Source organism: Notolepis coatsorum (genome assembly GCF_963971535.1).
Source record: "Notolepis coatsorum genome assembly, chromosome: 6".
NCBI lineage: Eukaryota > Metazoa > Chordata > Actinopteri > Aulopiformes > Paralepididae > Notolepis > Notolepis coatsorum.
Window position 1 is genome coordinate 115,327,274 of NC_140170.1, and position 27,500 is coordinate 115,354,773.

The 27,500-nt window shown below is 46.9% G+C and overlaps 1 protein-coding gene across 1 annotated transcript in view; it reads left to right on the forward strand.

Annotated features, from left to right (window-relative positions):
• The window catches only part of nckap1l (NCK associated protein 1 like), a 71,809-nt gene that overhangs the window by 39,210 nt on the left and 5,099 nt on the right, over nucleotides 1-27,500 (forward strand). The window contains exons 20-24 of the mRNA XM_084316519.1: nucleotides 11,805-11,936; nucleotides 13,465-13,683; nucleotides 14,359-14,489; nucleotides 15,837-15,934; nucleotides 20,378-20,471. Of these exons, the coding sequence (XP_084172645.1) occupies nucleotides 11,805-11,936; nucleotides 13,465-13,683; nucleotides 14,359-14,489; nucleotides 15,837-15,934; nucleotides 20,378-20,471 (674 nt within the window). The remainder of the gene's footprint in view (nucleotides 1-11,804; nucleotides 11,937-13,464; nucleotides 13,684-14,358; nucleotides 14,490-15,836; nucleotides 15,935-20,377; nucleotides 20,472-27,500) is intronic.

The following is a 27,500-nucleotide window of genomic DNA, read 5'->3' on the forward strand; positions in this document are numbered from 1 at the left end:
ACTGGACCAGGTTACAGCAACATGGGACCCTGAAGCAAGCAATTCAATCAAAACTACAACGTAAAAGAAAGACCACCAAGGCAGTGGGTCACTAGCTGCAAACCAAACCAAACGAAACATAATTAACCCCACACACACAATTAACTACTACTCACAACTTAAACAAACAAAAAACGAAAATAAAATATAATAGACAAATATATTCAAAACCCACCAGTTGTACAGCAGATCACTGGTCATTTAATTTAATTTATTTATTTTTGATAGCGACAGATGAGAAAATCTTCCATGCATTCCATGTGTTAGTCCATGGAATAGAAAATGACATCTGGCCAAAGGGGGTATGGTACTCTACAGTTCCCTGCAGTGGTATTCGTATCCTAGTGGACAATCCAAAGGCAGTATGACGGTATCATTATACGTACAACCAACTAACTTTGTACAACCATGCAAAAGAAACTCTACAAATAGACATGCAACATTAGTTGTGCACAATGACCCCCCACTGTAGGCTACTACAGGTCCGGCCAGACCAACTGCCCGACAATGTCAGTTCCGCCTGGCTACATCCACATCCTCATTACCCAATCAGTTCCCTAAATCTACTTCCACCGGACCTAAAAAAAAACCTCCTTCAGCACTGCCAGACACATCTGCTTCAGATAAGCTACCCCGGTGCGAGTTTCCCCCTCCCCCCTGGATGACTGATCGCAGACCTAGTCAATTGTTGCGGGTTAGAATGAACACCGGCAGTAGATGAGCTGACCCCTCACCTATCCCTATCAGACTAGAACAAACCCTTAGGGGAGGAGAAGACAAAAGTGACCACAAACTTTCATCTCACTTTCCCTCACCTCACTCCCCACACCACCCCCGTGCGCACCCTGTCCATCACAGTCTCACCAGGCCCCTTCCTCCTCTACCGATGCTTGCCTCCTAAAGCCCGGCACTATGACCTCAAACAGGGAGTCCATTGAATCCATCGTCACAACAGGAGATGGAGACACCACTGCCGGGACCTCTGGGTCTTGGCCCCCCAACTGCAAACTTGGCCCACAAACTCGTAACTCGTTTCGATGCAGATTGCATTAATGCTTTGAAAAGTCAATAGGAACAATGGAATACACAGGCAGATTACCAACCAGCTGCGCTATGACCCTGTGTGGGTAGCCGCACCTGAATCGTATACATACCTGTTAGAAAACTGTGATTTTGGTGGTCGTTGGTCGTTATCAGCCTCCATCTCCTCTCCTGGCCATCTCCACGTTGTGTATTTGGTTTGTATTATTGAGGCAATCGTTCGGTGGAATTTTCACTCCCACACGCTGACTGGCTAAAACACTGTCTCTCTCCCCCGTTGCATCCGGAAAATAATGTTTGTGGAGTCGTCATTTCATATTAGAAGGCTGGTTTATTTGCATAGACAAAGGTCTTGTACAGAATGAAATTAATTGAAAGTCTTTAGAGGTCTAAGGAAAGCTAAGAAAATATCCATCTATCTGTCTCGCTATCATTGGCCATGCGCCCCCCCCCCCCCCCCCCCTGCTCTGCTCTCCAGCAGGAAAAGTAACAGTGGATATACTGTAATAAAATACTGGATCCACAGGGGGTCCCTGCTGCACTCCAACCAGGGTAAATGTTTTGAGGTTGATGTTGTCCAGTGTCTGTGTGGTTTGTATGGGATGAAAAAGAGTCAACAACCTCATATCACACAGGCAGTGTGCATGTTTTAATAGAACGCTTCATGAACTGCTGTGTACCCTGCGCCCCGAGCAGAAGAGGAGGTGGGTGGAGTATCTGCCTGAACATCAGAGCACTGGCTACTCCCCATACTTGTGTTTGGGACGGCCCCAGTGGTCATGCTGGATATCTGGCTGGGGCTGGATAGGGATGATTTTCAGGGTAATGTGCATGAGTGGGTTGGGGGACATCAGAGGAGGTTGTTCCCTACCACTACCAGCTTGTGCTCTGTCTCGCTGCCTGCTGCCTGCTCCAAGTTCTTCCTAGCCTGAGAGTCCAACCTCCTCTGATGTTCCCCCTAGCAGGGACCCCCTGTTACTTCCTGCTGATCTTGGGTCGGCACTGCAACTGACAAACAACATCCATAAGAACAAAAACATTCTCTAGTGACCCACTGCTTTGGTGGTCTTTCTTTCTCTTTGTTGTTTTGATTGAATTGCTTGCTTTAGGGCCCCATGTTGCTGTAACCTGGTCCAGTGACCAGTGTAACATTATAGTTTGTGAGCACTGGGTTAGCGGGGTTGATGTTGCCCACCTTAATTAAAGGAACACGCTAACATTATGGGAAATTCACTTACCATCTTCTTCAGAGTCAGACAAAAAGATAGATACCAATTTCTTCTCTGAGCTTAGCACAAATGAATGGAAGGGGATACGGACCATAGCCTAGCCGTTGGCCAAAGACTAGACTAGTCTAGTGGTCCGTATCCGCTTCCATTAATTTGTGCTGTGCTAAGCTAGGCAAGTTTGCAGCCGGATAGATTTATACTGAACACACAGAGAGGAAATTGGTATTTATCTTATTGTCTCTCTCTAGACAATAGTGGTGGTGGTTCTGGGCTGATGTGGGGCTTTGGTGGTGGTAGTGGTGCTGCACTAATGTGTGGTGGTGGTTCTGTGCTGATGTGGGGTGGTGGTTCTGTGCTGATGTGGGGTGCATTTTATAATGTCCCAGTTATGTGGACCTGGCAGAACATTTGTTTCATCCTAACCACTTTAATTTAAGTGACACTGCAATGTAATTATAAGTGACAATGCAATTATGAGTAAAACCCTAAGTGGGTATATTCAAACAGGCACAGGAATATTATACTGTAGTCTCCACTGAGATAATGAGTCCTATTCTGCCTCACCTGATAGGTACTGATTATGTCTTCATCAACAAGGCACAAGTGGTTTTGAAAAGGAGACCTGTTCAGTCTAGACTCTAGGGTCAGTGCTTTTATCATATCATAACATTTCAGTTCTGATAAATGATGTGGGCCCTTTGATGGCTGTGTGAAATGTCACGTTAGACACCTTTCTGGAATCTCACAGAAACACCCAGTTGGAAGCCTTATCTGGGTATTGAGAATCACATTAGCCTATGGCAGGCTATGTCATTAGGGAGCTACCGTCACTCAGGGAGCTTGTTCCGCTGGCATTTCTTTTCATTTCATCATTTCCGTTCTAGTGACTAGCTGATCCTTAAGGCCCCTCAAGTTTGCTCAGAACCGGGTAAATGAGAAACTCGAAAAGCAACTGAGCTTTCCCTCACTTACAGTCACGTCGAGTGTACATACAGGAATAAGCAAACAAATTTAGGGATGTCCGATATTATCGGCCGATATTGGCATTAAAATGTAATATCGGAAAATATCGGTATCGGTTTTCAATTTCTTTTTAATTTATTGTCAAAGTATGCATAATGTGTTAATTCCACGACAAGAGATATGTAATGTTAATTACCTGAAATTATTCCGTTTTTGGGGGGGGACCCTGCATATATCGGCATCGGTTGATATCGTTATTGGAAATTAAGAGTTGGACAATATCGGTATATCGGTAAAAAAGCCAATATTGAACACCCCTAAAAAAAAAGCACATAAAATCACACAGTATATAAAATAATAACAATATGACAACAAGGTGAGGCAAAAATCAAGGATAACAAATCAATTAAAACACATACAACTTGGAGATCAAGGTTTTAAACTCTGCAACAGAGGGGAGCATAGCAAGCGTAAGGACTGTTTCAGATTCAGATTCAGATTTCTTTATTCACCATTTTGTACAGGTACAAAATGGAAGGTGATTTGACATTACAGTGCATGATTGATTTTTTCACAAATAGGAACAACATAATAATAATAATGATAAATAAATAAGTAAGTGCAAAACAGGACAGAACAGTGAGACAACAATAAGACAGTAAAGTGCAGTGGTAGGGGACATGGAAACAGTGCAGCACAGTTCAAGTCCAGAGGTCCAGCCCTAGCAGCTCGCCATAGAGGGGGGGGGGGGGGGGAGCAGGGGGACACCTGACTCGTTTACCAGGCGAGCTGCTGAGGGGAAGAAGCTGAGTCTATGGCGGGACTTTAATGTCTTGGGCAGCCGTAGCCGCCTGCCGTGGGGGAGCATGGTGAAGAGGTTGTGACCCGGGTGGGCGGGGTCTGCCATGATCTTCCTCGCCCTCCTCAAGGCCCTGGAGGAATGTAGGGACACGAGGGAGGGAAGGGGGCAGCCGATCACCCTCTCCGCTGATCGTATCACCCGCTGCAGCTTGGCCTTGTTGGAGTTCATTCCATGAGCTAGACAGTAGACATCGTAGCAAAATGGAGATTTTGTGAGGTTTTGTCCGCTGCTCACCAACTTTCTCTGTCTTCTTTAAGCCTACTGTTAGGAATTCCCTACTCACTCTCTCTAGCCCCCACCCTCTCGTTCTTTACTCTCAGTGGCCACACCTGTTCGATTATCAATTACCTCTCGCACCTGTGGTGGCAGGCTAATTAGTTCCCCTGTGGGCTTTAAATACCAGGGCGCTTCCCCTCGTTTCGGCGTGGGGTCGTGTTGTAAACATGCCGTATCATATTCTCAAACATCTAGACTCTTTCGGGAGGTCCTCTGTTCTGCCTATGCTGTATTGATTCTCCGGCGTAGAGATGTATGCTCCAGCCTTCGCCTGCTGTCGCCGTTGCCTGAGAGTGGGACTGGTCTGCGCTCCCTAGACTTCCACGGGAGGCATCCCAGTCATCCACTTCAGACCCCCCGCGCAGCTGTCGTCCTGACGCACATCCAGACCAGCGCCCGGCGTGAGACGAGGTGCAAGCTTTGGCCACCTGTCGCCGTTTGCCTGGAGGGAGACATTGTACTGCGCTCTCTAATCCTCTACGGGAGGTATTCCAGTGTTCCACTCCAGACCAGCGCGCCAGATGCGCTCAAGCCTTCGCCACCTGTCGCCGTTTGCCTGGAGGGAGACACTGTACTGCGCTCTCTAATCCTCTACGGGAGGTATTCCAGTGTTCCACTTCAGACCTTCGAGCTTGGCACGCTCTCCCGACCAGCGCGCAGACGCGCATCTCCTAGACCTTCGAGCTTGGCACGCTCTCCCGACCAGCGCGCAGACGCGCATCTCCTAGACCTTCGAGCTTGGCACGCTCTCCCGACCAGCGCGCAGACGCGCATCTCCTAGACCTTCGAGCTTGGCACGCTCTCCAGACCAGCGCGCAACGCGCATCTTCTAGACCTTCGTGCTTGGCACACTCCTCCTCGCAGACGCACCCCGATGCGTCTCTCGGTTCCGGTGCGCACTCAAGCAGTGGCGCACCACTCTGTTCCTCGGCTCCGACAGCGGCTACCCGGTGGACGACACCCTCGCCACCGCCACTGTTCCAGCACTCTGTTCCTCGGCTCCGACAGTCGGCTACCCGGTGGACGACACCCTCGCCACCGCCACTGTTCCAGCACTCTGTTCCTCGGCTCGGACAGCCAGCCACCCGGTGGCGATGCCCCTTGCCCCCTTCCCGCTGCTGTCCCTGTACCATTACGCATACGTCTGGGTGAGTTTTGATTGTGATGTCACTCACCCAGCGTAATGCCCCTTGCCCCCTTCCCGCTGCGTTTCCTGTACCATTACGCATACGCCTGGGTGAGTTTTGATTGTGATGTCACTCTCCCAGCGTAATGCCCCTTGCCCCCTTCCCGCTGCGTTTCCTGTACCATTACGCATACGCCTGGGTGAGTTTTGATTGTGATGTCACTCTCCCAGCGTAATGCCTCTTGCCCCCGTCTCGCTGCTGTTCCTGTACCATTACGCATACGCCTGGGTGAGTTTTGATTGTGATGTCACTCACCCAGCGTATTGCCTCCTTTAGTTCTCACTTAGTTAGTAGTTTGGACATTTCATCTCCCACTCTGTTTTTGTTCTCTCTTAGATAGTATTTTTGGACATTACATCTCCCCCTGTGTGTTTGTCACACGAAGATATTATTACTTTGTTACTTTGTTATTTGGACTGTTCTGCATCTGCTCTGTTTGTTTCCCTTTTGAATATTAACCCTCTCCTCTGTTCTGCAGAGCGGCCCAGATGTTTTCCCACCATTCCCCAGTTCCTCCCTGTTCCCCAGCCCGCCTCCGCGGGCCTCAGTCCCCTCTGTCCCTAGTTCTCCCCTTTCTAGTTCCACCTAGTTCCTGGTCCCAAGTTCTCCCCTTCTAGTTCCACCTAGTTCCTTGTCCCTAGTTCTCCTAGTCCCCAGTTCTCCTTGTCCCTAGTTCTCCTAGTCCCCAGTTCTCCTGTTCCCTAGCTCTCCTTGTCCCGACTTCTCCTAGTCTCTAGTTCCTCTGTTCCTTTAACCTTCCCCTAGTGTTCCTTTAACCTTCCCCTAGCGTTCCTTTAGTGTTTCCCCTAGCGTTCATTAACCTTCCCTTAGTGTTCCCTCTTCCTGCCCGCCTCTTAAAGGCACCTAGTTTTTCCCCTCTTGTTATATTCCTGTATTTGTGTTCTCCCTTAAAGGGACAGTGCCCTTTTTCCCTGTCTCTCAATAAATATCTGTTTCTTGGCAAACCATCATACCTGTCTTGTGTTGTGCGATTGGGGTCGGTTACAAACCATAACAGTACGACCCCACCAAATCGACGACCCCAGCCAGCACAGACGGTGTATGTTGAGTTTGCCTTTTTTTTCTTGTTCCCTCTAGTTCCCCTCTAGCTCCCCTGTTAGCTCCCCTGTTAGCCCTGTTGGCTTCCCTGTTAGCCCAGTTTAGCTCCCCTGTTAGCCTGTTAGCTCCCCTGTTAGCCCTGTTGGCTTCCCTGTTAGCCCTGTTTGACCCCCCTGCAGCTTGTTAGGCCTCTACTACCAGCCTGGCCCCTGTCTGCTAGCCTTGCCCCGGCTGCTAGCACAGCCTCTATGTTTTATGCAGCCCTTGCTGCTGGCATAGGCCCTGTAGCTAGCCTTGCCCTGGCAGCTAACCCAGTCCCTCAGCAGAGCCCCAGTCTGCTAGCTTAGCCCCGGCTGCTAGCACAGCCTCTATGTTTTATGCAGCCCTTGCTGCTGGCATGGGCCCTGTAGCTAGCCATGCCAGGCAGCTAACCCAATTCCCTCTGCATGGCCTCCACTTTTTTGTGTAGCATCTCACACTGCTAGGACTGCCCCTTCAGCTAGCAGGGTCAGTGTTCTCCCACTGCTAGGACTGCCCTTTCAGCTAGCAAGGTCAGTATTCCCACTGCTAGGACTGCCCTTTCAGCTAGCAAGGTCAGTTTATCTCCCACTGCTAGGACTGCCCTTTCAGCTAGCAAGGTCAGTTTTATCCCCACTGCTAGGACTGCCCTTTCAGCTAGCATGGTCAGTTTATCCCCACTGCTAGGACTGCCCTTTCAGCTAGCAAGGTCAGTTTATCTCCCACTGCTAGGACTGCCCTTTCAGCTAGCAAGGTCAGTTTCTCTCCCACTGCTAGGACTGCCCCTTCAGCTAGCATGGTCAGTTTGCTCCCACTGCTAGGACTGCCTTTTCAGCTAGCAAGGTCAGTTTATCCCTCTGCTAGGACTGCCCTTTCAGCTGGCAAGATCAGTATTCCCACTGCTAGGACTGCCCTTTCAGCTAGCAAGGTCAGTTTATCTCACACAGCTAGGACTGTCCTTCCAGCTAGCTTGTTCTCTCATGCTGGTCCAGCCCTGTCTGCCAGCCTAGCTCCGGCAGCTAGCGCAGCCTCTATGTTTATGTAGCAGTACAGCTGGCATAGGCCCTGTAGCTATCAGTGCCTTGGCAGCTACCCTTTCCCCCTGCTAGCCTAGCTCGGCAGCTAGCGCAGCCTCTATGTTGATGTAGCAGTACAGCTAGCATAGGCCCTGTAGCTATCAGTGCCTTGGCAGCTACCCTTTCCCTCTGCTAGCCTAGCTCGGCAGCTAGCGCAGCCTCTATGTTAATGTAGCAGTACAGCTAGCATAGGCCCTGTAGCTATCAGTGCCCTGGCAGCTACCCTTTCCCTCTGCTAGCCTAGCTCGGCAGCTTGCGCAGCCTCTATGTTGATGTAGCAGTACAGCTAGCATAGGCCCTGTAGCTATCAGTGCCCTGGCAGCTAACTTTCCCTCTGCTAGCCCTTTCCCGGTGCTACCATGGTTACCCCTTAGCTACCCTGCTTGCCCCTCAGTTCCTCTAGACCAGTTCTCTAGACCAGTTCTCTAGACCAGTTCTCTTGGCCAGTTCTCTAGGCCAGTTCTCTAGACCAGTTCCTCTAGACTAGTTCTCTGGACCCAGTTCCTCCTGACCCGGTTCCTCTAGGCCCGGTTTCCTCTAGGCCAGTTCCTCCTGTTGCCCCTCTGCTACCCTAGTTACCCCTCGGCGACCCTGTTTCTTTTGCTAGCCCCACTCTTGTGGTGGCTTCCCCTGCTGGCTTGGCCAGTACCTTTTGTTTTTGTCTTGTTTTGCCCCCTGCCACTCTGTCTGTATTTGTTTTGGGTCGCCAGGTGGCTCCCGTTGAGGGGGGGGTACTGTGAGGTTTTGTCCGCTGCTCACCAACTTTCTCTGTCTTCTTTAAGCCTACTGTTAGGAATTCCCTACTCACTCTCTCTAGCCCCCACCCTCTCGTTCTTTACTCTCAGTGGCCACACCTGTTCGATTATCAATTACCTCTCGCACCTGTGGTGGCAGGCTAATTAGTTCCCCTGTGGGCTTTAAATACCAGGGCGCTTCCCCTCGTTTCGGCGTGGGGTCGTGTTGTAAACATGCCGTATCATATTCTCAAACATCTAGACTCTTTCGGGAGGTCCTCTGTTCTGCCTATGCTGTATTGATTCTCCGGCGTAGAGATGTATGCTCCAGCCTTCGCCTGCTGTCGCCGTTGCCTGAGAGTGGGACTGGTCTGCGCTCCCTAGACTTCCACGGGAGGCATCCCAGTCATCCACTTCAGACCCCCCGCGCAGCTGTCGTCCTGACGCACATCCAGACCAGCGCCCGGCGTGAGACGAGGTGCAAGCTTTGGCCACCTGTCGCCGTTTGCCTGGAGGGAGACATTGTACTGCGCTCTCTAATCCTCTACGGGAGGTATTCCAGTGTTCCACTCCAGACCAGCGCGCCAGATGCGCTCAAGCCTTCGCCACCTGTCGCCGTTTGCCTGGAGGGAGACACTGTACTGCGCTCTCTAATCCTCTACGGGAGGTATTCCAGTGTTCCACTTCAGACCTTCGAGCTTGGCACGCTCTCCCGACCAGCGCGCAGACGCGCATCTCCTAGACCTTCGAGCTTGGCACGCTCTCCCGACCAGCGCGCAGACGCGCATCTCCTAGACCTTCGAGCTTGGCACGCTCTCCCGACCAGCGCGCAGACGCGCATCTCCTAGACCTTCGAGCTTGGCACGCTCTCCAGACCAGCGCGCAACGCGCATCTTCTAGACCTTCGTGCTTGGCACACTCCTCCTCGCAGACGCACCCCGATGCGTCTCTCGGTTCCGGTGCGCACTCAAGCAGTGGCGCACCACTCTGTTCCTCGGCTCCGACAGCGGCTACCCGGTGGACGACACCCTCGCCACCGCCACTGTTCCAGCACTCTGTTCCTCGGCTCCGACAGCGGCTACCCGGTGGACGACACCCTCGCCACCGCCACTGTTCCAGCACTCTGTTCCTCGGCTCCGACAGCGGCTACCCGGTGGACGACACCCTCGCCACCGCCACTGTTCCAGCACTCTGTTCCTCGGCTCCGACAGTCGGCTACCCGGTGGACGACACCCTCGCCACCGCCACTGTTCCAGCACTCTGTTCCTCGGCTCGGACAGCCAGCCACCCGGTGGCGATGCCCCTTGCCCCCTTCCCGCTGCTGTCCCTGTACCATTACGCATACGTCTGGGTGAGTTTTGATTGTGATGTCACTCACCCAGCGTAATGCCCCTTGCCCCCTTCCCGCTGCGTTTCCTGTACCATTACGCATACGCCTGGGTGAGTTTTGATTGTGATGTCACTCTCCCAGCGTAATGCCCCTTGCCCCCTTCCCGCTGCGTTTCCTGTACCATTACGCATACGCCTGGGTGAGTTTTGATTGTGATGTCACTCTCCCAGCGTAATGCCTCTTGCCCCCGTCTCGCTGCTGTTCCTGTACCATTACGCATACGCCTGGGTGAGTTTTGATTGTGATGTCACTCACCCAGCGTATTGCCTCCTTTAGTTCTCACTTAGTTAGTAGTTTGGACATTTCATCTCCCACTCTGTTTTTGTTCTCTCTTAGATAGTATTTTTGGACATTACATCTCCCCCTGTGTGTTTGTCACACGAAGATATTATTACTTTGTTACTTTGTTATTTGGACTGTTCTGCATCTGCTCTGTTTGTTTCCCTTTTGAATATTAACCCTCTCCTCTGTTCTGCAGAGCGGCCCAGATGTTTTCCCACCATTCCCCAGTTCCTCCCTGTTCCCCAGCCCGCCTCCGCGGGCCTCAGTCCCCTCTGTCCCTAGTTCTCCCCTTTCTAGTTCCACCTAGTTCCTGGTCCCAAGTTCTCCCCTTCTAGTTCCACCTAGTTCCTTGTCCCTAGTTCTCCTAGTCCCCAGTTCTCCTTGTCCCTAGTTCTCCTAGTCCCCAGTTCTCCTGTTCCCTAGCTCTCCTTGTCCCGACTTCTCCTAGTCTCTAGTTCCTCTGTTCCTTTAACCTTCCCCTAGTGTTCCTTTAACCTTCCCCTAGCGTTCCTTTAGTGTTTCCCCTAGCGTTCATTAACCTTCCCTTAGTGTTCCCTCTTCCTGCCCGCCTCTTAAAGGCACCTAGTTTTTCCCCTCTTGTTATATTCCTGTATTTGTGTTCTCCCTTAAAGGGACAGTGCCCTTTTTCCCTGTCTCTCAATAAATATCTGTTTCTTGGCAAACCATCATACCTGTCTTGTGTTGTGCGATTGGGGTCGGTTACAAACCATAACAGATTTACCCTGTTCTGAGCAAACTCGGGGGACCTAAAGGACCTACTTGTAAAAAACGATTTGCTAGCTGTATATAGGCCGAAACTAATGACACGTTTAGAGTAAACTTCCCAGTTGTGTCAACTCCATTAAGACTTCTAACTCTGGCTCTGTTCTGTCTCACATCTCTTCTCCCAACCTCCACTCTGCCTCAGTATGGATACGTTGTTTTCTACTAATTCATGCCATGTTTTATGCCCTCACTTGTCTGAAAAAAGCGCAGTCAAAACATTGTCACTGTCAAAATATTTCTAGTTCCTTTTATTGTTTTTATTATCTACTTTTTCTCCCATTTTTCTATTTGTTCTCCCATCCCAATTTTGTATTGTCCAATTCTACCCTCCCCTGTCTCGAACGCTGTTAGGCCATGCCTCCCACAGGCCGGCTGCAATGTGGACCAAGCCTTGCATCACATGTCCCCTCCGGTACACGAGGAGGTAGCTGTTACATCTTTTCAACTGTACAGCGCAATCTCTCAGCAGCGAGGGTCTGCGTGGGAGGCACACGCCGCCCTCGTTGCTTCCTGATTCTGCTGTGCAGGCGCACCAACCGACCTGTAGGAGTCGCTGTCCACAACGTCCGATCCCCACCCACCAGCTTCCCACCCCCTAATACTGCCAATTGTACTAGTATGAACGACCAGCCAAGCTGGTAGCAATGCCGAGAGCTGGGCTCGAACCCAGCATCTCCTGGATTAGTGGCGAGCGCCTTGCCCACTTGCGCCACTTAGCCGCCCAATATTTCTAGTTCCTAAAGAGTCTCTGTCTTGTTTGTTTGTCTGTTTGTTTCTCTCTCTCTCTCTCTCTCTCTCTCTCTCTCTCTCTCTCTCTCTCTCTCTCTCTCTCTCTCTCTCTCTCTCTCTCTCTCTCTCTCAGTATGGACAAGATGCATCAGACCTTGACCGAGCTCTGCTCCTCCTTCAGCGCCTGTAGTGACTTCATAGTGTGCGACCACATCGTCGTTCCCACTGAGTTCCTCCTGTCTCATCTGGAGAAGCGTCTATCCAAGTAAGACACAGTGAAATACTTACAGAACCACCGTGCCATAACTATACCGTGATCTGATATGATTATTATCTTTCGGTTTTAACTGCTGATGTTGTGCAGAAATCTCATAATTCAATTGAATTCCTTATAACTGAATTAAACACGGCCCTCTGCATTTTGGGTGGATTTAATGACCCAAGGGTTGATATTACCCACTAAAAACACATTCTGTAATTTGAATGGACCTCTACTTGGACCTGAGGGCTGGCCTATTGGAGATACAGTATGAGGTGGCCTTTGGAGATACAGTATGAGGTTTTCATCTGACATCATTGAAATGTGACTTCACGTTACTGCTATGTGTTGTTGACTATTGTGCTTCTCTGGATACCTTTGAGGCCTCATATACATACACCCCCAGATTCCCTGCAAATCCTGGGGTTTTATCTGTAGAAATCCAAATCCCCCTCACATCATATGATGTGAAAAAGCCAATCACATAGCGTAGCACACAGGGGACACAAAAGCAATCCACGAGCTGCAAACTGCACAGGGATACTCCACTCATACAGTGAGATAACTGTAAAATCAGTAACTCTAAAATCAAATATTGTTAAATGATTGTATTGTGTGAGATGATGACTGAATAAACTACTACTACTACTACTACTACTACTACTACTACTACTACTACTACTACTACTACTACTACTACTACTACTACTACTACTACTACTACTACTACTACTACTACTACTACTACTACTACTACTACTACTACTACTACTACTACTACTACTACTACTACTACTACTACTACTACTACTACTACTACTACTACTACTACTACTACTATACTACTACTACTACTACTACTACTACTACTACTACTACTACTACTACTACTACTAGATCATTTCACAATACTACCTTTTCCTTTCAACCCTCTGGGGGATCATGAAGAGTTTATTTGGTCGCTGGCGATACCTTTTGTTATGGTATCTGAATAGTACTAAGATGGGGCTAATCTTTTCCCAATCCCGAATCTGAGGAGAGATCTGCTATGCCACCCATCTGGTCTGCATCATCTCAGCGTTAATGGTTATTTAGATTAGGGCCTGGTACCGGGGCAACCTAATGTCTCTGTATATATGTGCTCTGCTTAGTCTCCGTGGCTCGGCTGATGGCTATCTCTCCTTCACCAGAAAATGAGGGCCTCCAAGTGGCAGCAAACTTACTGTAATTGACCCCGTCCCCTCCGAGGACACATTTGTAAATACAGTTAAAGAGATCAGTGGAGTGGTGTGAGAGAGAGAGAGAGAGAGAGAGAGAGAGAGAGAGAGAGAGAGAGAGAGAGAGAGAGAGAGAGAGAGAGAGAGAGAGAGAGAGAGAGAGAGAGAGAGAGAGAGAGAGAGAGAGAGAGAGCACAAGGCCCTGGAACAGTAAACGTGCAGTGGTGCAATGGCTGGTTGAGCCTGTTTCAAGGTTTCTGACAATCTTTTCCGGTCCTGTATACTGTAAGTGACATGTGCCCAATGTCTCACTCCAGAGTCATCGTGAGAATGGCCAGTTACAACCAGGCCACCCAGGAGATAGCTCGTCCCTCAGATCTCCTGGCAGGGATCAGAACCTACTTGACCACTCTGCACATCCTGTCTTGCTCCATCAACATGGACATCACCCGGCTGGTGAGGAGTGTCTTGCTCCAGCAGACCCAGCCTCTAGACGCCCAGGGAGCTCAGACCATCACCACACTCTACACAAACTGGTGTGTTAACCCTTTCACTGCCACACTACCAAATGGTTAACCCTTTCACTACCACACTACAGACGTTTATTTTTTTTACCTGAATCCTATTGTTATTTTATAAGGAAGACATGTGTAACCTTGTATGGCAGCCGGCTTCATGAGATCACGATAATCCATCTTGTCAGGCCTCAGGTTATACGCTTGTGCCTGAACCACAGTGGTTCAGAACAATCAGCGTCCTTTGAAGAACTACTGGCAGCTACAAACAAAGATACTCTGCCAAGTAGTTTTTTTTAAGCGCCGGCCCTATTCCAAACAATTTCAAAGGATGACTTCGCAGATGGTTTTGTGTAACAGACCATCTGGCGGGTCAGGTTAGGACATGTGATAATAAAGCTCTCCAGACACAGAACATGTTGCTAAGATTTATGTCCAATTGTCACATGTCCTCTTCACAACGATAGGATTCAGGTACTGTAAGAAGACTTTGAAATGTCACTGTAAATAGTTTAATCCTATGCATGTGTAATTTGATACAGTGTGTGTGTGTGTGTGTGTGTGTGTGTGTGTGTGTGTGTGTGTGTGTGTGTGTGTGTGTGTGTGTGTGTGTGTGTGTGTGTGTGTGTGTGTGTGTGTGTGTGTGTGTGTGTGTGTGTGTGTGTGTGTGTGTGCGCGCGTGTGTGTGTGTCCTAGGTACCTGGAGGGCCTCCTACGTCAGGCCAGCAGTGCCCTCATCCTCCACTGTCCCTCCAGGCACTGCTTTGTCAACCAGACCATAGAGAATAACCAGAGCTTCAAAGCAGAGGAGTACTCTGACATATTAGGTTAGTTGTGAGGTAACATTAGTTTAAGAGAGGAGTAGCTACTCAGATATATCAGGTTAGCTGTGATATTTGCAGCTAGTGACCCACTGCCTTGGTGGTCTTTCTTTTACTTTGTTGTTTTGATTGAATTGCTTGCTTTAGGGCCCCATGTTGCTGTAACCTGGTACTGTACCAGTGAAATGTGGGAATTTGTGAGCTCCCTTTGCACTGGATTGGCAGGGTTGGAATTTCCCACCAGCACGCCAACATTATGGGAAATGCACTTACCGTCTTCTCCAGAGTCGGACACGAAGATAGATATACTAATATCCTCTCTGTGCATTCAGTAGAAGGCTATCTGGCTGCAAGCTAGCTAATCCGTTATACTTCATGAGAAGTTTACATCGTTGTGTGACCTGTGTCCAGTAACCACAGATCAACACTGTGCCTAGAAGCTTCCTGAATATGAATGAGACCAAAACATGACTCGCTCACTCCATAGCTCACCTGTCGCCATTTATATTTATGTATGCTTTTTATATTTGTGCTTTTCACATCCCATCCCATAGCACATCCTATCTGAGTTGCTCTTATAGACTGTCTCTCCTGCAGCTCATCCTTAATGTCTCCGTACTACCTACTGCGCTTCTTATCTAAACATCCTGCCACCTCCGATAATTATTGTATTACACAATGCGATATGCGCACGCACGCACGCACGCACGCACGCACGCACGCACGCACGCATGCACGCATGCACGCACGCACGCACACACACACACACACACACACACACACACACACACACACACACACACACACACACACACACACACACACACACACACACACACACACACACACACACACACACACACACACACACACAAACACAAGGCACCTTGGAGACTTCTCCACCTCCACAAATTCCCCCTGACTGACATCATCAATGTTGATATGGAGTGGTGATGAAATCTTCTCCTCCTCCTCTTCTTCCTGCTCACTGTGACTCACTCTCTTTTGACTTTATTCAAACAGAGTTTGAAACCGTGGAAGGTCTCAATTGCTGCAGACTATCCCACGTGCAATCACACGTGTAACTTTTACCACCCTGGTCCACCCTGTTTGAATAGAGATCCAAATCGTTCTTTAAAGCATGTTTTCTAAATTGTACACATAGCCCCCTTGCTGATCTTCTCCAAGGCATCCTCACTCAGCTTCACCTTTCATTTGCACAAGCAACGCTAATTTCCCAGAAACTAAACCGTGGAAAATTTTGAATGCCCTAGATATTTTATTACCTGCTAGTGCTGCAGTAGGGTATACTTGATACTTCTAAAACACATTTACATGTCTATATTTGAACAGAGCTCCAGGCGCTAGCTGAGCTGATTGGTCCGTACGGTCTGAAGTTCCTGAGTGAGAATCTCATGTGGCACATCACCTCTCAAGTCAGCGAGCTCAAGGTATGATGATAATACTAATGAGTGGTCTCATGGACAGATATCAAGGTATGATATTAACGAGTAGTCTCATGGACAGATATCAAGGTATGATGATAATGAGTAGTCTCATGGACAGATATCAAGGTATGATGATAATGAGTAGGCTCATGGACAGATATCAAGGTATGATATTAATGAGTAGTCTCATGGACAGAGCTCAAGGTATGATATTAATGAATAGTCTCATGGACAGTGCTCAAGGTATGATATTAATGAGTGGTCTTATGGACAGATATCAATGTATGATATGAATGAGTAGTGTCATGGACAGAGCTCAAGGTACAGTATGCAATTCACGAGTGGTCTCATGCACAGAGCACATGGTATGATACTAATAAGTGGTCTCATGGATGGGGAGAGGCTGGGTAGTGTAGAGGTCTAAGCACTCGCCTACCACCGTAGGAAGGGAAGTCCTGGTTGTTGCAACAGCGACGACTACTACTGGTCAGGGTACCTGTTCAACAGGGAGGGGATTTGAAGGAGATAGCGTGAACCTCCGCACACGTTATGGTCTCCTAGTGAAACGCCTTGCTGTCAAGTGAAAAGAAGCGGCTGGCGACTCCACATGTATCGGAGAAGGCATGTGTAGGACTACACCCTCCCCAGGCCGACAACTACCAGGGGGGGAATTGGCTTAACCCTTTCATTACCACACTACAAGTTCAAGTTCTTTAATAGTTGTCATACAGAAGTACAGAATACTTTCATACAAAATGCTTCTTACTGTTACGCTCCAGAGACTGTGCTAGACAAGATAGTATCAAATAACATAATAACATAATATAGCATGAATTTAGAAGAAGAAAATGAGGTCACAGTGTTCGGTATAGACATATGTACAATGTTCTGAGTTACCATATAATATACAATACACAATACTATGCAGTGTACTAATGTACAGTACTATCTAGTGCAAAGCAGAAATGGGATGAGGTACAATTTTAGGTACAATTTACAGTAAGGTGTACGAGTTGTAGTGCAATCCTTCATCCATAAATATAAAGTGTGGGGAGTGGGTGCTACAGTGTGTTTGTTTAAAGTGGGTGTGTGCGTGTGGATGTGTGTGCTATGTGCGTTTGGTGGTTGTTGTTGTGTAGTGTTCATTCATTGTTCGTTTAGCAGCCTGATGGCCTGGGGATAGAAGCTACTTCTGAGTCTTTCTGTGCTCGCCTTGAGACTCCTGTATCGCTTGCCTGACCGCAGCAGTTCGAAGAGGCAGTTGTTCGGGTGACTGGAGTCTTTAATGATTCTCTTAGCCTTGCCCTTGCAACGCTTGTAGTAAATGTTCTGGAGGGTGGGGAGCCCCCCTCCAATTGTGCGTTCGGCTGAACGTGTCACTCTTTGTAGTCTGCTTTGGTCTTTTGCAGTGCTATTCCCAAACCAGGAGGTGATGTTGCCGGTCAAGATGCTCTCTATTGTACATGAGTAGAAGTTCTTAAGGATCTTCTGGCTGACTTGGAACTTCCTTAGGCGCCTGAGGAAGTAGAGGCGTTGTCGTGCCTTCTTCACCACACTGTTAATGTGTGTGGTCCATGTCAAGTCCTCGGATATGTAGGCTCCGAGGTACTTGAAGCTGTTGACTCTCTCAACCGGTGCCCCGTCGATGCTGAGGGGGCTGTAGTCCTTGACCCCCGACCTCCTGAAGTCCACAATCATCTCCTTTGTTTTGCTGACGTTCAGGGAGAGGCTGTTTTCCTGGCACCATCCCGCCAGGACCTTGACCTCTTCCAGGTAGGCCCTCTCGTCGTTGGCAGAGATCAGGCCCACCACCACTGTGTCGTCAGCAAATTTGACGATTGTATTGCTACTCCGCTGAGCCACACAGTCGTGTGTGTACAGGGAGTAGAGGAGGGGACTCAGAACACAGCCCTGGGGGGCCCCTATGTTGAGGGTGATGGATGAGGAGGTGCAGTTGCCTGCTCTCACCACCTGGGGTCTGCCAGTCAGGAAGTCCAAGACCCACTGGCAGAGGTCATAGCCCAAGCCCAGGTCCCTGAGCTTGGCTATGAGTATGGAGGGGACTATGGTATTGAATGCCGAGCTGTAGTCGATGAATAGCATTCTCACATAGTTCCCCTGCCTCTTGTCCAGGTGTGATGCTGCTGTGTGCAGCACATGGGATATGGCGTCCTCCGTGGACCTGTTGGGGCGGTATGCAAATTGCAGGGGGTCCATGTTGATGGGGAGGGAGGAGCAGATGTAGCCCTTTACTAGCTTCTCAAAGCACTTCATGGCTATGGAGGTGAGAGCTACAGGGCGGTAGTCGTTGAGGCAAGCAGGCTTGGATTTTTTGGGTACAGGGATAATAGTGGACTTCTTCAGGCAGGTGGGGATGACAGCCTGTTCTAAGGACAGGTTAAATATGTCAGTGAATACTGGGGCCAGTTGGTCGGCACAGACTTTTAGGACGCGGCCGGGGATGCCGTCCGGACCTGCTGCCTTCCTGATATTCACTTTTTTAAAGGTCCGCCTCACCTCATGCTCTGTTACCCTGAACACTGCGCCTCCATCAGCAGCCGACCCCCCCCCCCCCCCATTGCCGAGGCTTGTGAGCTTAACTCTTTACTATCACACTACAGACGGTTAACCATTAACAAAGGGTTAACCATTTGTCGTGTGGCATTGAAAGGGTTAACCTTCCGTATTGTCACGGTGAAAAGGTTAACCGTTTGGTAGTGCGGTAGTGAAATGGATAACAACTAAATTGGAGATATGGGAGAAAAAGGTAAAAGGCAAAAATGTGTGGTCTCATGGTTAAAAAATAAGCTAGATCTCCATTGTGCTAAAGCTTCCATATAGCGTCCTAAAATGCAAAAATCAGCAAGAACCACAATGCTGTATTTGACTATAATCTGTCAGTACCATGGTTTAATATGCGGGACCTAATAGAAAGTGGCACATTAACTATCTTTCAGAGGATGTAGTGGTATCATTATAACTCTAGAAACCTTGAGGAGTCCATACATGTCACCCATGTCATACTTATTATCAGTGCCTGGAAATGGTAAGTTAAGTTCAAAGGGGTCTCTTGACCTTTCATCTTAAGGTATCTGAATGACAATGGGCTCTTTGGACCCTCACCTTTACAGCCATGCCCACTATATGCCCCACTATACTAAATGAAGACAAAGCTCCAGACCTCCCAAAACAAACTAGTGAGACTCCTGCACAACCTTCACTTTAGGACTCACCTAACGCCAGCCCACTTTAGCAGGCTGGGATGGCTTAGGGTTGAAGAAAGAGTACACCAGCTTAAAATGCTACTGGTTTTTAAAGTACTAAAAGAAACGGTCCCCAAGTACCTAGTCAATTATTTTAATAAAGTAGGAGATGTCCACAAACACGCCACAAGAGGAAGCCCCACGGACCTGGTCCCGCCGAGAGTCAGGACATGCATGGGGAAAGATGCATTTTTTTACTCTGCTACGGTAATGTGGAATGCCCTGCCAACATTTTTTAAACTCCTGAACTCCCCTCTCGGATTTAAATCCGCCCTAAACACATGGCTCAGCAGCAACTCAAATTGGTCTTAAAATGTTTTTTTTATCTCTTTTATCATAACTTGGCTTTTATTTCTTTTATCATGAGTTTCTTTTAAGGGTTTGCGGATTTTCTTTTAACATTAGTTAACTGTATGAGTTGTCAGGTTAGGTGTTTTTATAAATTTTTTTTTAGAATGTGTCCTGTCAGTGTACATGTCCATTTGTGTTTCTGTGCCTTTTTATGTTCCATGTATGGACCACAATGGAAACAAGCCTTGGCTTTATTGTGTTTTATCCATTTTTGACCTGCGTTATTGACACTGTTATTGTCTTGTCTTTTAAAATGTTTTTTTTTGTCATACGATTTGTGTCAAAATAAAGTATTCAATTCAAAGTATTCAATTCAATTCAATATATGCTAGTCCCATGTAGTCTCAGGTCAAAAACATGCAGTTATTTTCTTGCAGCACAAATATATTTATATTTGTATGTTTTTTTTCATTTTTTGTATTATTTATTTATTCATTATATATAATTGCTATATACAATTTATTTTACTTATTTATGCATACTGTGGTCCCTAAACCACCTTGGAACATAAATAAATAGAATAAAACCCTTGTGGATAATACGTACAGGACTCAACGTTTGCACGTTTCCCCGTGTTAAGAGTTTACTTGATTTAACTACAACTACATACAACTACATCTACCTTGTAGATTAGGTCACCATAATATGGTGTCTTTTGTTTTGTTTTTAGTAAATGGTGCCACAGTCTCCCCACACTGGATTATTAAGTTATTTCCCTGTAGTGACTGAATAATCACAACACAGACTGATCTGACAGGACCCTGACTTCCCTTTGTTACAAGGCTCACCTGATGCAGTTGTATCACTCTTTCTCTTCCTTCTCTGTCTTCAGAAACTGGTGGTTGAGAACATGGACGTCCTGGTTCAGATGAGAAACAACTTTGATAAGCCAAACGAGATGGCCAATCTAAAAAAGAAACTGCCAGGTGAGACATGGAGTGAAGGAAGAGGAGGAGGAGGAGGAGGAGGAGGAGGAGGAGGAGGAGGAGGAGGAGGAGGAGAACAGGAATAGGAAAGGAGTAGAGGAAAGGGGAAAGGAGAGGAGCAGGTGTCATAATAGGGTGAGATGAAGAGGAGGGTGAGTGGGAGTTCATGAAGAGGATAATAACGATGAGAGAGTACAGTTAGGGAAGCACCTCATAAACACAATCCATTATTAGTTGATGTACATAAACACAGTAAACACCTCATAAACACAATACATTATTAGTTGATGTACATATACACAGTAAACACCTCATAAACACAATCCATTATTAGTTGATGTACATATACACAGTAAACACCTCAGAAACACAATCCATTATTAGTTGATGTACACACAGTAAACACCTCATAAACACATTCCATTATTAGTTCAGTTCCGGCGCCCTGGGCGGGCATTAGGGGGCCGGGCCCGCCCACTGAGTCAGCTGTGCCCACCCTAAAAAAAATAAAAATAAAATGTTGAGCCTATAACATGCTCCTCCTGTCAGCCAAGTCTGTGTTTAGTGGGTGGGAGGGGTTTTCCCTGATGGCCTGGAGCTTAGCAAGGTTCCTCCTCTCCGCCACCCTCGCTAGAGTCCAGCTCAACCCCAACCACGCTACTGGCCTTCTTGACCATTTTATCCAGCCTGTTTGTGTCCCCTGCTCTCAGTCCGCTGCCCCAGCAGGTCTGTTATATATATCCGTTCAGTCTGTTTTTGTATAAGTGAAAGTTCTTAAGATAGAGAGAAATTAGATTTTTCAATTGCCTCTCTGCTGTTTAGTTCAGCACGTGGGCAGCGCCAAGCAAGCCACAGCGCCGCTGTCCCAGCTGAAACGTATAAAAGGGAACCTGTGTTGAAAAACCATTGTGCCCCCCCCGAGAACATTTTATGCCCCCCCACTAATTTGTTTCTGCAGCCTGGTCTGTATGAGTTGATGTACATATACACAGTAAACACCTCAGAAACACAATCCATTATTAGTTGATGTACATATACACAGTAAACACCTCAGGCTTTCTTTCCATTGGATTTTAATATTCCTGAAAACGTTTGACTTTTGGAATTAGATCAGAAATTTGGATATTCTGATTTGAGATATGACCCCTACTGTAGATATTCTCTGAAGTAAAATCCAAACAATCTACAGAAGTAAATCAAGCTGTGTATACAACTCTAGGCACCTTGGCCAGATGCAGATTACATAAAGAGACCTTTAGGGCAGTAATAACACTAGAAAGTAAATACAGTACAACCAATCTTTATCTTTATTACGGATCCCCATTAGTCATCACCGCAGCAACAACTAGTCTTCCTGGGGTCCACACACAACAAAAACAGTACATACATACATAACATTATAGTAGCATACATTTAAAAATATATTCCAATATTCCTACATATAAATAATTCCAAATAGCATTACAGTACACAAACAGAGTATCAGATCACAGAAAATACAATAAAAGGGATTCAACTCTCAGACAGTCATATCTTTACAGTGTAAACTACAGTATCTGTGTTTTTCTTTAATGTAAACTAATTTCTTTTTCTCTCAATGCTCTTTTCAAATGATTTTTAAAGCTTATCTTACTGGTTATCTGAGTAAGATGTACTGGCAGTTTATTCCAATATGACATGGCTCTATATAACACAGTTTTCTTTGCTGCATTGGTTTTTGGAGTAGCAGTGTGAACGTTTCCCTACAAGCATGCCTAGTATTATACTTATGTCGATCATGTGTACATGTTAGCTGTGAATACAAACAGATAGGTTCTCTTGAGATATATATATTCCTCATGAACAAGATCAGGCTGCAATCCAGTCTGTCTTCCACCTTCAACCACGACAGCTTGGTATGCATCCCCTCCACACTGTTTCTCATTGAGCAGTTCAAAGCCAGACGGGCCGCTCTGTTCTGAGTGAGCTGGATCTTATTGAGCTCTTGTCTCAGACAGCTCGACAGTAGTCAAGGTGAGAAAGAACTAATGACTGTATCACTTGCTTCAATATCAGATCGGCTAGAAAATACCTACACCTTCTGATAATTGAAATACCTCTGCTCATTTTGGCAACCACATTGTTTGTGTGAGTTGACCATGAGAGTGTTCCATCAAGTGTGACACCCAACAGCTTTGCCTCTCTAACTTGCTCAATAGCTGTTCCATCTAAAGATATACTTAGCTTCACGTCTTTTCTTATAGCATGTGTAGCAGGGTGGATTATCCCTACTTTATGAGAGTAGATGTACACTGTCACCAGGTAGTGGGAACGCAGCAGATCTGAGTCCGGCTGAATCCCCGACTGTAGTGCAGGAGTATTAGAGTGGAGCTTTAGCAGAGGGAGTGGATGGGGCCTAGGATTTACTAACCTAGGGGTGGTGCGCTGGTCCTTCTTGCCCTCCAGGGCGACTCGCAGTAATTTCCCACACACCCACACTTCTCCTAATACTTCCCGCACCCTCCCACACCCGGTGGCAGTAGTGATAGATGATATACTTTCTCCCCAAAGCAGTACCTTTCCTTGCTGATGAGCAGAGACCTGTCCAAATGATGCATAGGCAGGGGGTGGGGAAAGGGTTAAATAATAAAATGCATTACCCAGGCAGAAAGGGGTTAAGACAACAGACACAGTAACAGACACACACAGTGCTCCCATTCAGTTTTCTTTACTGAAGAAATGATCTGTTATTAACACAAGGCACAATGACCAAAGCTCTTCCCGCTTACACGAGGCACAATGACCAAAGTTCTTCCCGCTTACACGAGGCACAATGATTAAAGCTCTTCCCGCTTACGCAACACAATAGGTACAGCTCTTCCCACACTGGTCAATACACAGTAATGGAACCCGTCCCTTTAAGGGTTGAAATGCTGGGCTATCACACAACACATTTAACCAAAAGACAGTGGGCCCACATTGAAAACAAAAGTCCTATCTATAGACGGCATCCCCCCAAAATAATAAATGTCGGGCGCCCCTAAGCACTGCTACCAGTGTCGGTTCAAAGTACTTATTCTCTTCGCCCTTAAATGGCACGCTCCGCACAACGAGAATGTCTACCGATAAAGTTCCAGCACTCGGAGCGCTCACGGTAACAGGCTGGAGAGTACTTAACCAAAGCTTGGCCCGCTCCCACCACCGAACGTCCGTGTGGTGAGATGGCCGTCGAGAAGTCCCGTGGTAGCAGGAGGCAGGGCTGGGTGGACGTTAGGCAGGTGACTGCTGGAGGTGCGTGCAGTGCCGCGACGTCCATTGAGTAGTCCACTGCTCGGCTGGAGAGGTGAAGCGACACACGGACTAAACTGTGCCCTAGGCCTAACTGAAGCTAAGCTGTGGGTCGGGACGACCCCCTGTCATGACGCCTATACTTTAGCTGAAACGCAACGTGTGCAATATCTACCACACTCTTCGGCAGTAGCTCTTCTGCTTCTTCGTTCACAATGTCTCTTTAGCATTAACTGAAAGCTAAGCTATCGCATATTCCATTACTAACCCGCCTCGTAACTGGGTTTATATCTTGCGTGCTTGATGTCCGGAGCCCCAGCTCCAAGCGGCCTCTTCTTTCTCTTGGAAAACGACGAAGAGGGTGTCCCGCTGTCGGAGTGCTGCCTTCAGCCCTCTCTTCCTCTTCTGCTGTCTGTCCTGCCCATCGTCACACCAGCTCCCCCTGGCGGCAGTCCAGTGCACGCTCCAAAGGGGAGTTTACACAACGTTATCCTGAACACAGTAGTACAAGGAATTAGGTTAGACACATTGAATTATTGTTGAACATATTCAGGTGTCTACACATGCTTGGATCCCAATATTAGGCTCTTGGTTTTTGAGATGTTTAACTTCAGCCTGTTTTCAGACACCCAAGTGGACACTAAGTTCAATTCTCTCTGAAGGACTTCATTAAACTCTTCTGTCTTGTCTGATGATGCATACATTGTAGTATCATCGGCGTAAAAATGGCGTAGAAGAGGGGCCCCAGGCAGCTTCCCTGTGGAATTCCACACTGTAGGGATTTAAAGTTGGACAGGGTACCATTAAACACAACACATTGCTGTCTGTTACATGATAGCTTTTTATCCAGTTAACAGCTGCAGTTCTGAATCCATATGCAGTTAGTTTGATGAGCAGCAACTCGTGATCTATGAGGTCAAAAGCTGCACTGAAATCCAGTAGTACAGTACCCACCATTCGCTTCCTGTCAATTTGTTGTAGCCAGTCATCTGTTAATTGTGTTAAAGCTGTACATGTAGAATAACCCTCCTTATATGCATGTTGGAATTGAGAATTGATACTGTTTTCTGAGAGGTAATGCTCAATCTGTTTAAAAACAACACCTTCCATGATTTTGCTTAAAACTGGCAAGATACTAATAGGTCGACTATTTGCTCCATTAAAAGGCTGTTTAGCATTTTTTGGAAGTGGAGTGACCTTAGCTATCTTCCACATTTGAGGAAAAACACCCTCACTTAGACATAGATAAAAAATATGACACAGTGGCTTTGCTACAATTCTGGCTGCCAGCTGGAGCAGTTTACCATCTACTGTAAGTTATCATGACCACAAGGTTTGTCACACTGTATGGACAAGAGAAGCTTTTCCATTTGCTCTAGATTTATATCCATAAAATCAAATTGAAAATGTTCTGTATGCACAATATGCTGTTTAATTATTGATACAGACAGCTTACCATCCACTGGCAGCATTTGATTCCTTATCATCTCCACCTTATCAATAAAATAATCATTAAAATGATTGGCTATAGTCTTATACCAATGACATGATCTATCTCTCTCTCTCTCTCTCTCTCTCTCTCTCTCTCTCTCTCTCTCTCTCTCTCTCTCTCTCTCTCTCTCTCTCTCTCTCTCTCTCTACTACACTGTAACATAAATGATATGCGTACATTACCCATGCTAATAATCAGACCTCTAGGCCTACTAATTCATAGTGAAGTTCACACTGTGACATGAATATACCCTGCATTCACATTCTAACCCGATCAATTATCCCACAATAGTATTAGCCTTATATTGTAAATATCTTTCACACCTAGTGTAGCCAGGTGAGCCATGGATTGGCCCAGAATAGCAGGTTGTTACTGTTATTTATTGATGTTTAAACATAGCCCTGTTTCCAACTCATCCATGATGCTGAAACACTTCCACACAGTACAGCCGCCGTCTTCTGCTCTAGATCACTGAGCACTGAAGTGGTTGGGGATTCAGAGCCTCAATTCTCAGGATCGAGGAACAGGGAGAGTGTTACTAGTTCACTGTCTTTCCAGACGGTCCAGGGATTTGAAACAATGAGCTTCCTAACAAACCTGTTTCTCTGAACTCATGCTATAACCACATTGGCATGTGTGTGGTCATTAAAGGGTAAGTTCAGAATTTGGATCCTTAGCCCTAGTTCTTACTAACCAATGATGTTGTCGACTACTTTCTCGGCACTATCCATACAGGCAACATTGTGGTTAGCACTATTGCCTCACAGCAAGATGGTCCTCCTCAGTTCGAACCCCGGCAGGGGGCCTTTCTGTGTAGAGTTTGCATGTTCTCCCTGTGTTTGTGTGGGTTTCCTCTGGGTGCTCGGGTTTCCTCCCACACCAAAAGACATGCATGCTAGGTACATCCTGCCATTGCCCTTGACCAAGGTACTGGCATTACAACTGAAGTGGGTCCCGGCCACACTGCGGCTCATAGATATATATAAACACTAGATGACTCACCCACGGCCAACGGAGACCGACGTTGCCACAATGTGGCCATCTTGCTGCAGGGCAGCACGCCCACTCATAACATGAATGTCTATAGTGCATTATCATACTGCATACTTATAATGGACTTTCATATAAAAAAAATTTATTAATAAAAATTCTTCCAAACAAGAATCATAGCCACGTTAACACTTTGAGTGCCGACGACGTGTATTGTCGTCTTATCATGCCCCCCGTTGAGTGCCGACGACGTGATTTGTCGTTTGATTTTTTTATTAGCGATCTGAATTCATATTTCATCAACCGAGTCTCCTGTTGGTACAGCAGACCCTCTAGGAGCTCAGATGGGAAAATACCGCCCCCTATCGTCTATCCCTGTGTAACTGCAGCCCATTCGATTATACTGGGAGATCCCTGTGGGGGGAGCCTACTGGCTCCATTATGCTGGCGATGGATCTGATGAACATGGAAGTGATCGCGAGTTGGAAAGCAGCGTGGAATATATATTTACAGCAGCCAATAATCAATCAATAAATGCGATCGATATTTGGAATGGCGATCAGGAATTGGAATAATCTTTTTGGAGAACATCTGATCTAAGGTAAGGAGTCTATGTTACCAGTTTTAGGATAATCAGAGCTGTATTCACTGAGATAACAGCATGTCCTGTATGTGTATATGTGTGTGTGTGTGTGTGTGTGTGTGATGTTGAGGAAATGAGAGAATAGATTTTTCAGCCCGCTTCTATAGCGTGCATAAGTACACATATACTATCGATAATCTAGCGTTTATTTGAAAACGATTCATAAATAGACCGTCAAATGACAACGTGTCTAGTGTATTCGAGAATATTCCAATAAATGCCGTTTATGGGGGAGTCTTTAAATTTTCCGAAAATTTTCGAGAGAAGTGAACGATAGCTTTTCGAAATGCTATAAAAAGGATATGAACCGATTAAAAAACAATCCGTTTCGACAATGTTGACTGCAAACAAGTCATTGATAAGCGACGGGCAGATTAGACACAGAGATTTAAAACATAGATTATGCGTTTTTAACGCTAACATTGAAGTGGATGATGGCATTCAAGGGGGTAAAAAGGAAAACAAGGCCGGCACTGATAGTGTTAATAACGTTTGTAATAAACCAAACCGTTTGTAAATCCGTCAAGATTTCAGCGAGTATTTTTGTTTGTGCAGATCATTCAGAATAGTCCACCGAAGCAAGATGGCCGCCCGTGAACTACGCTGGAGACTCCGCCTTGAGCCATCTAGTGTTTAT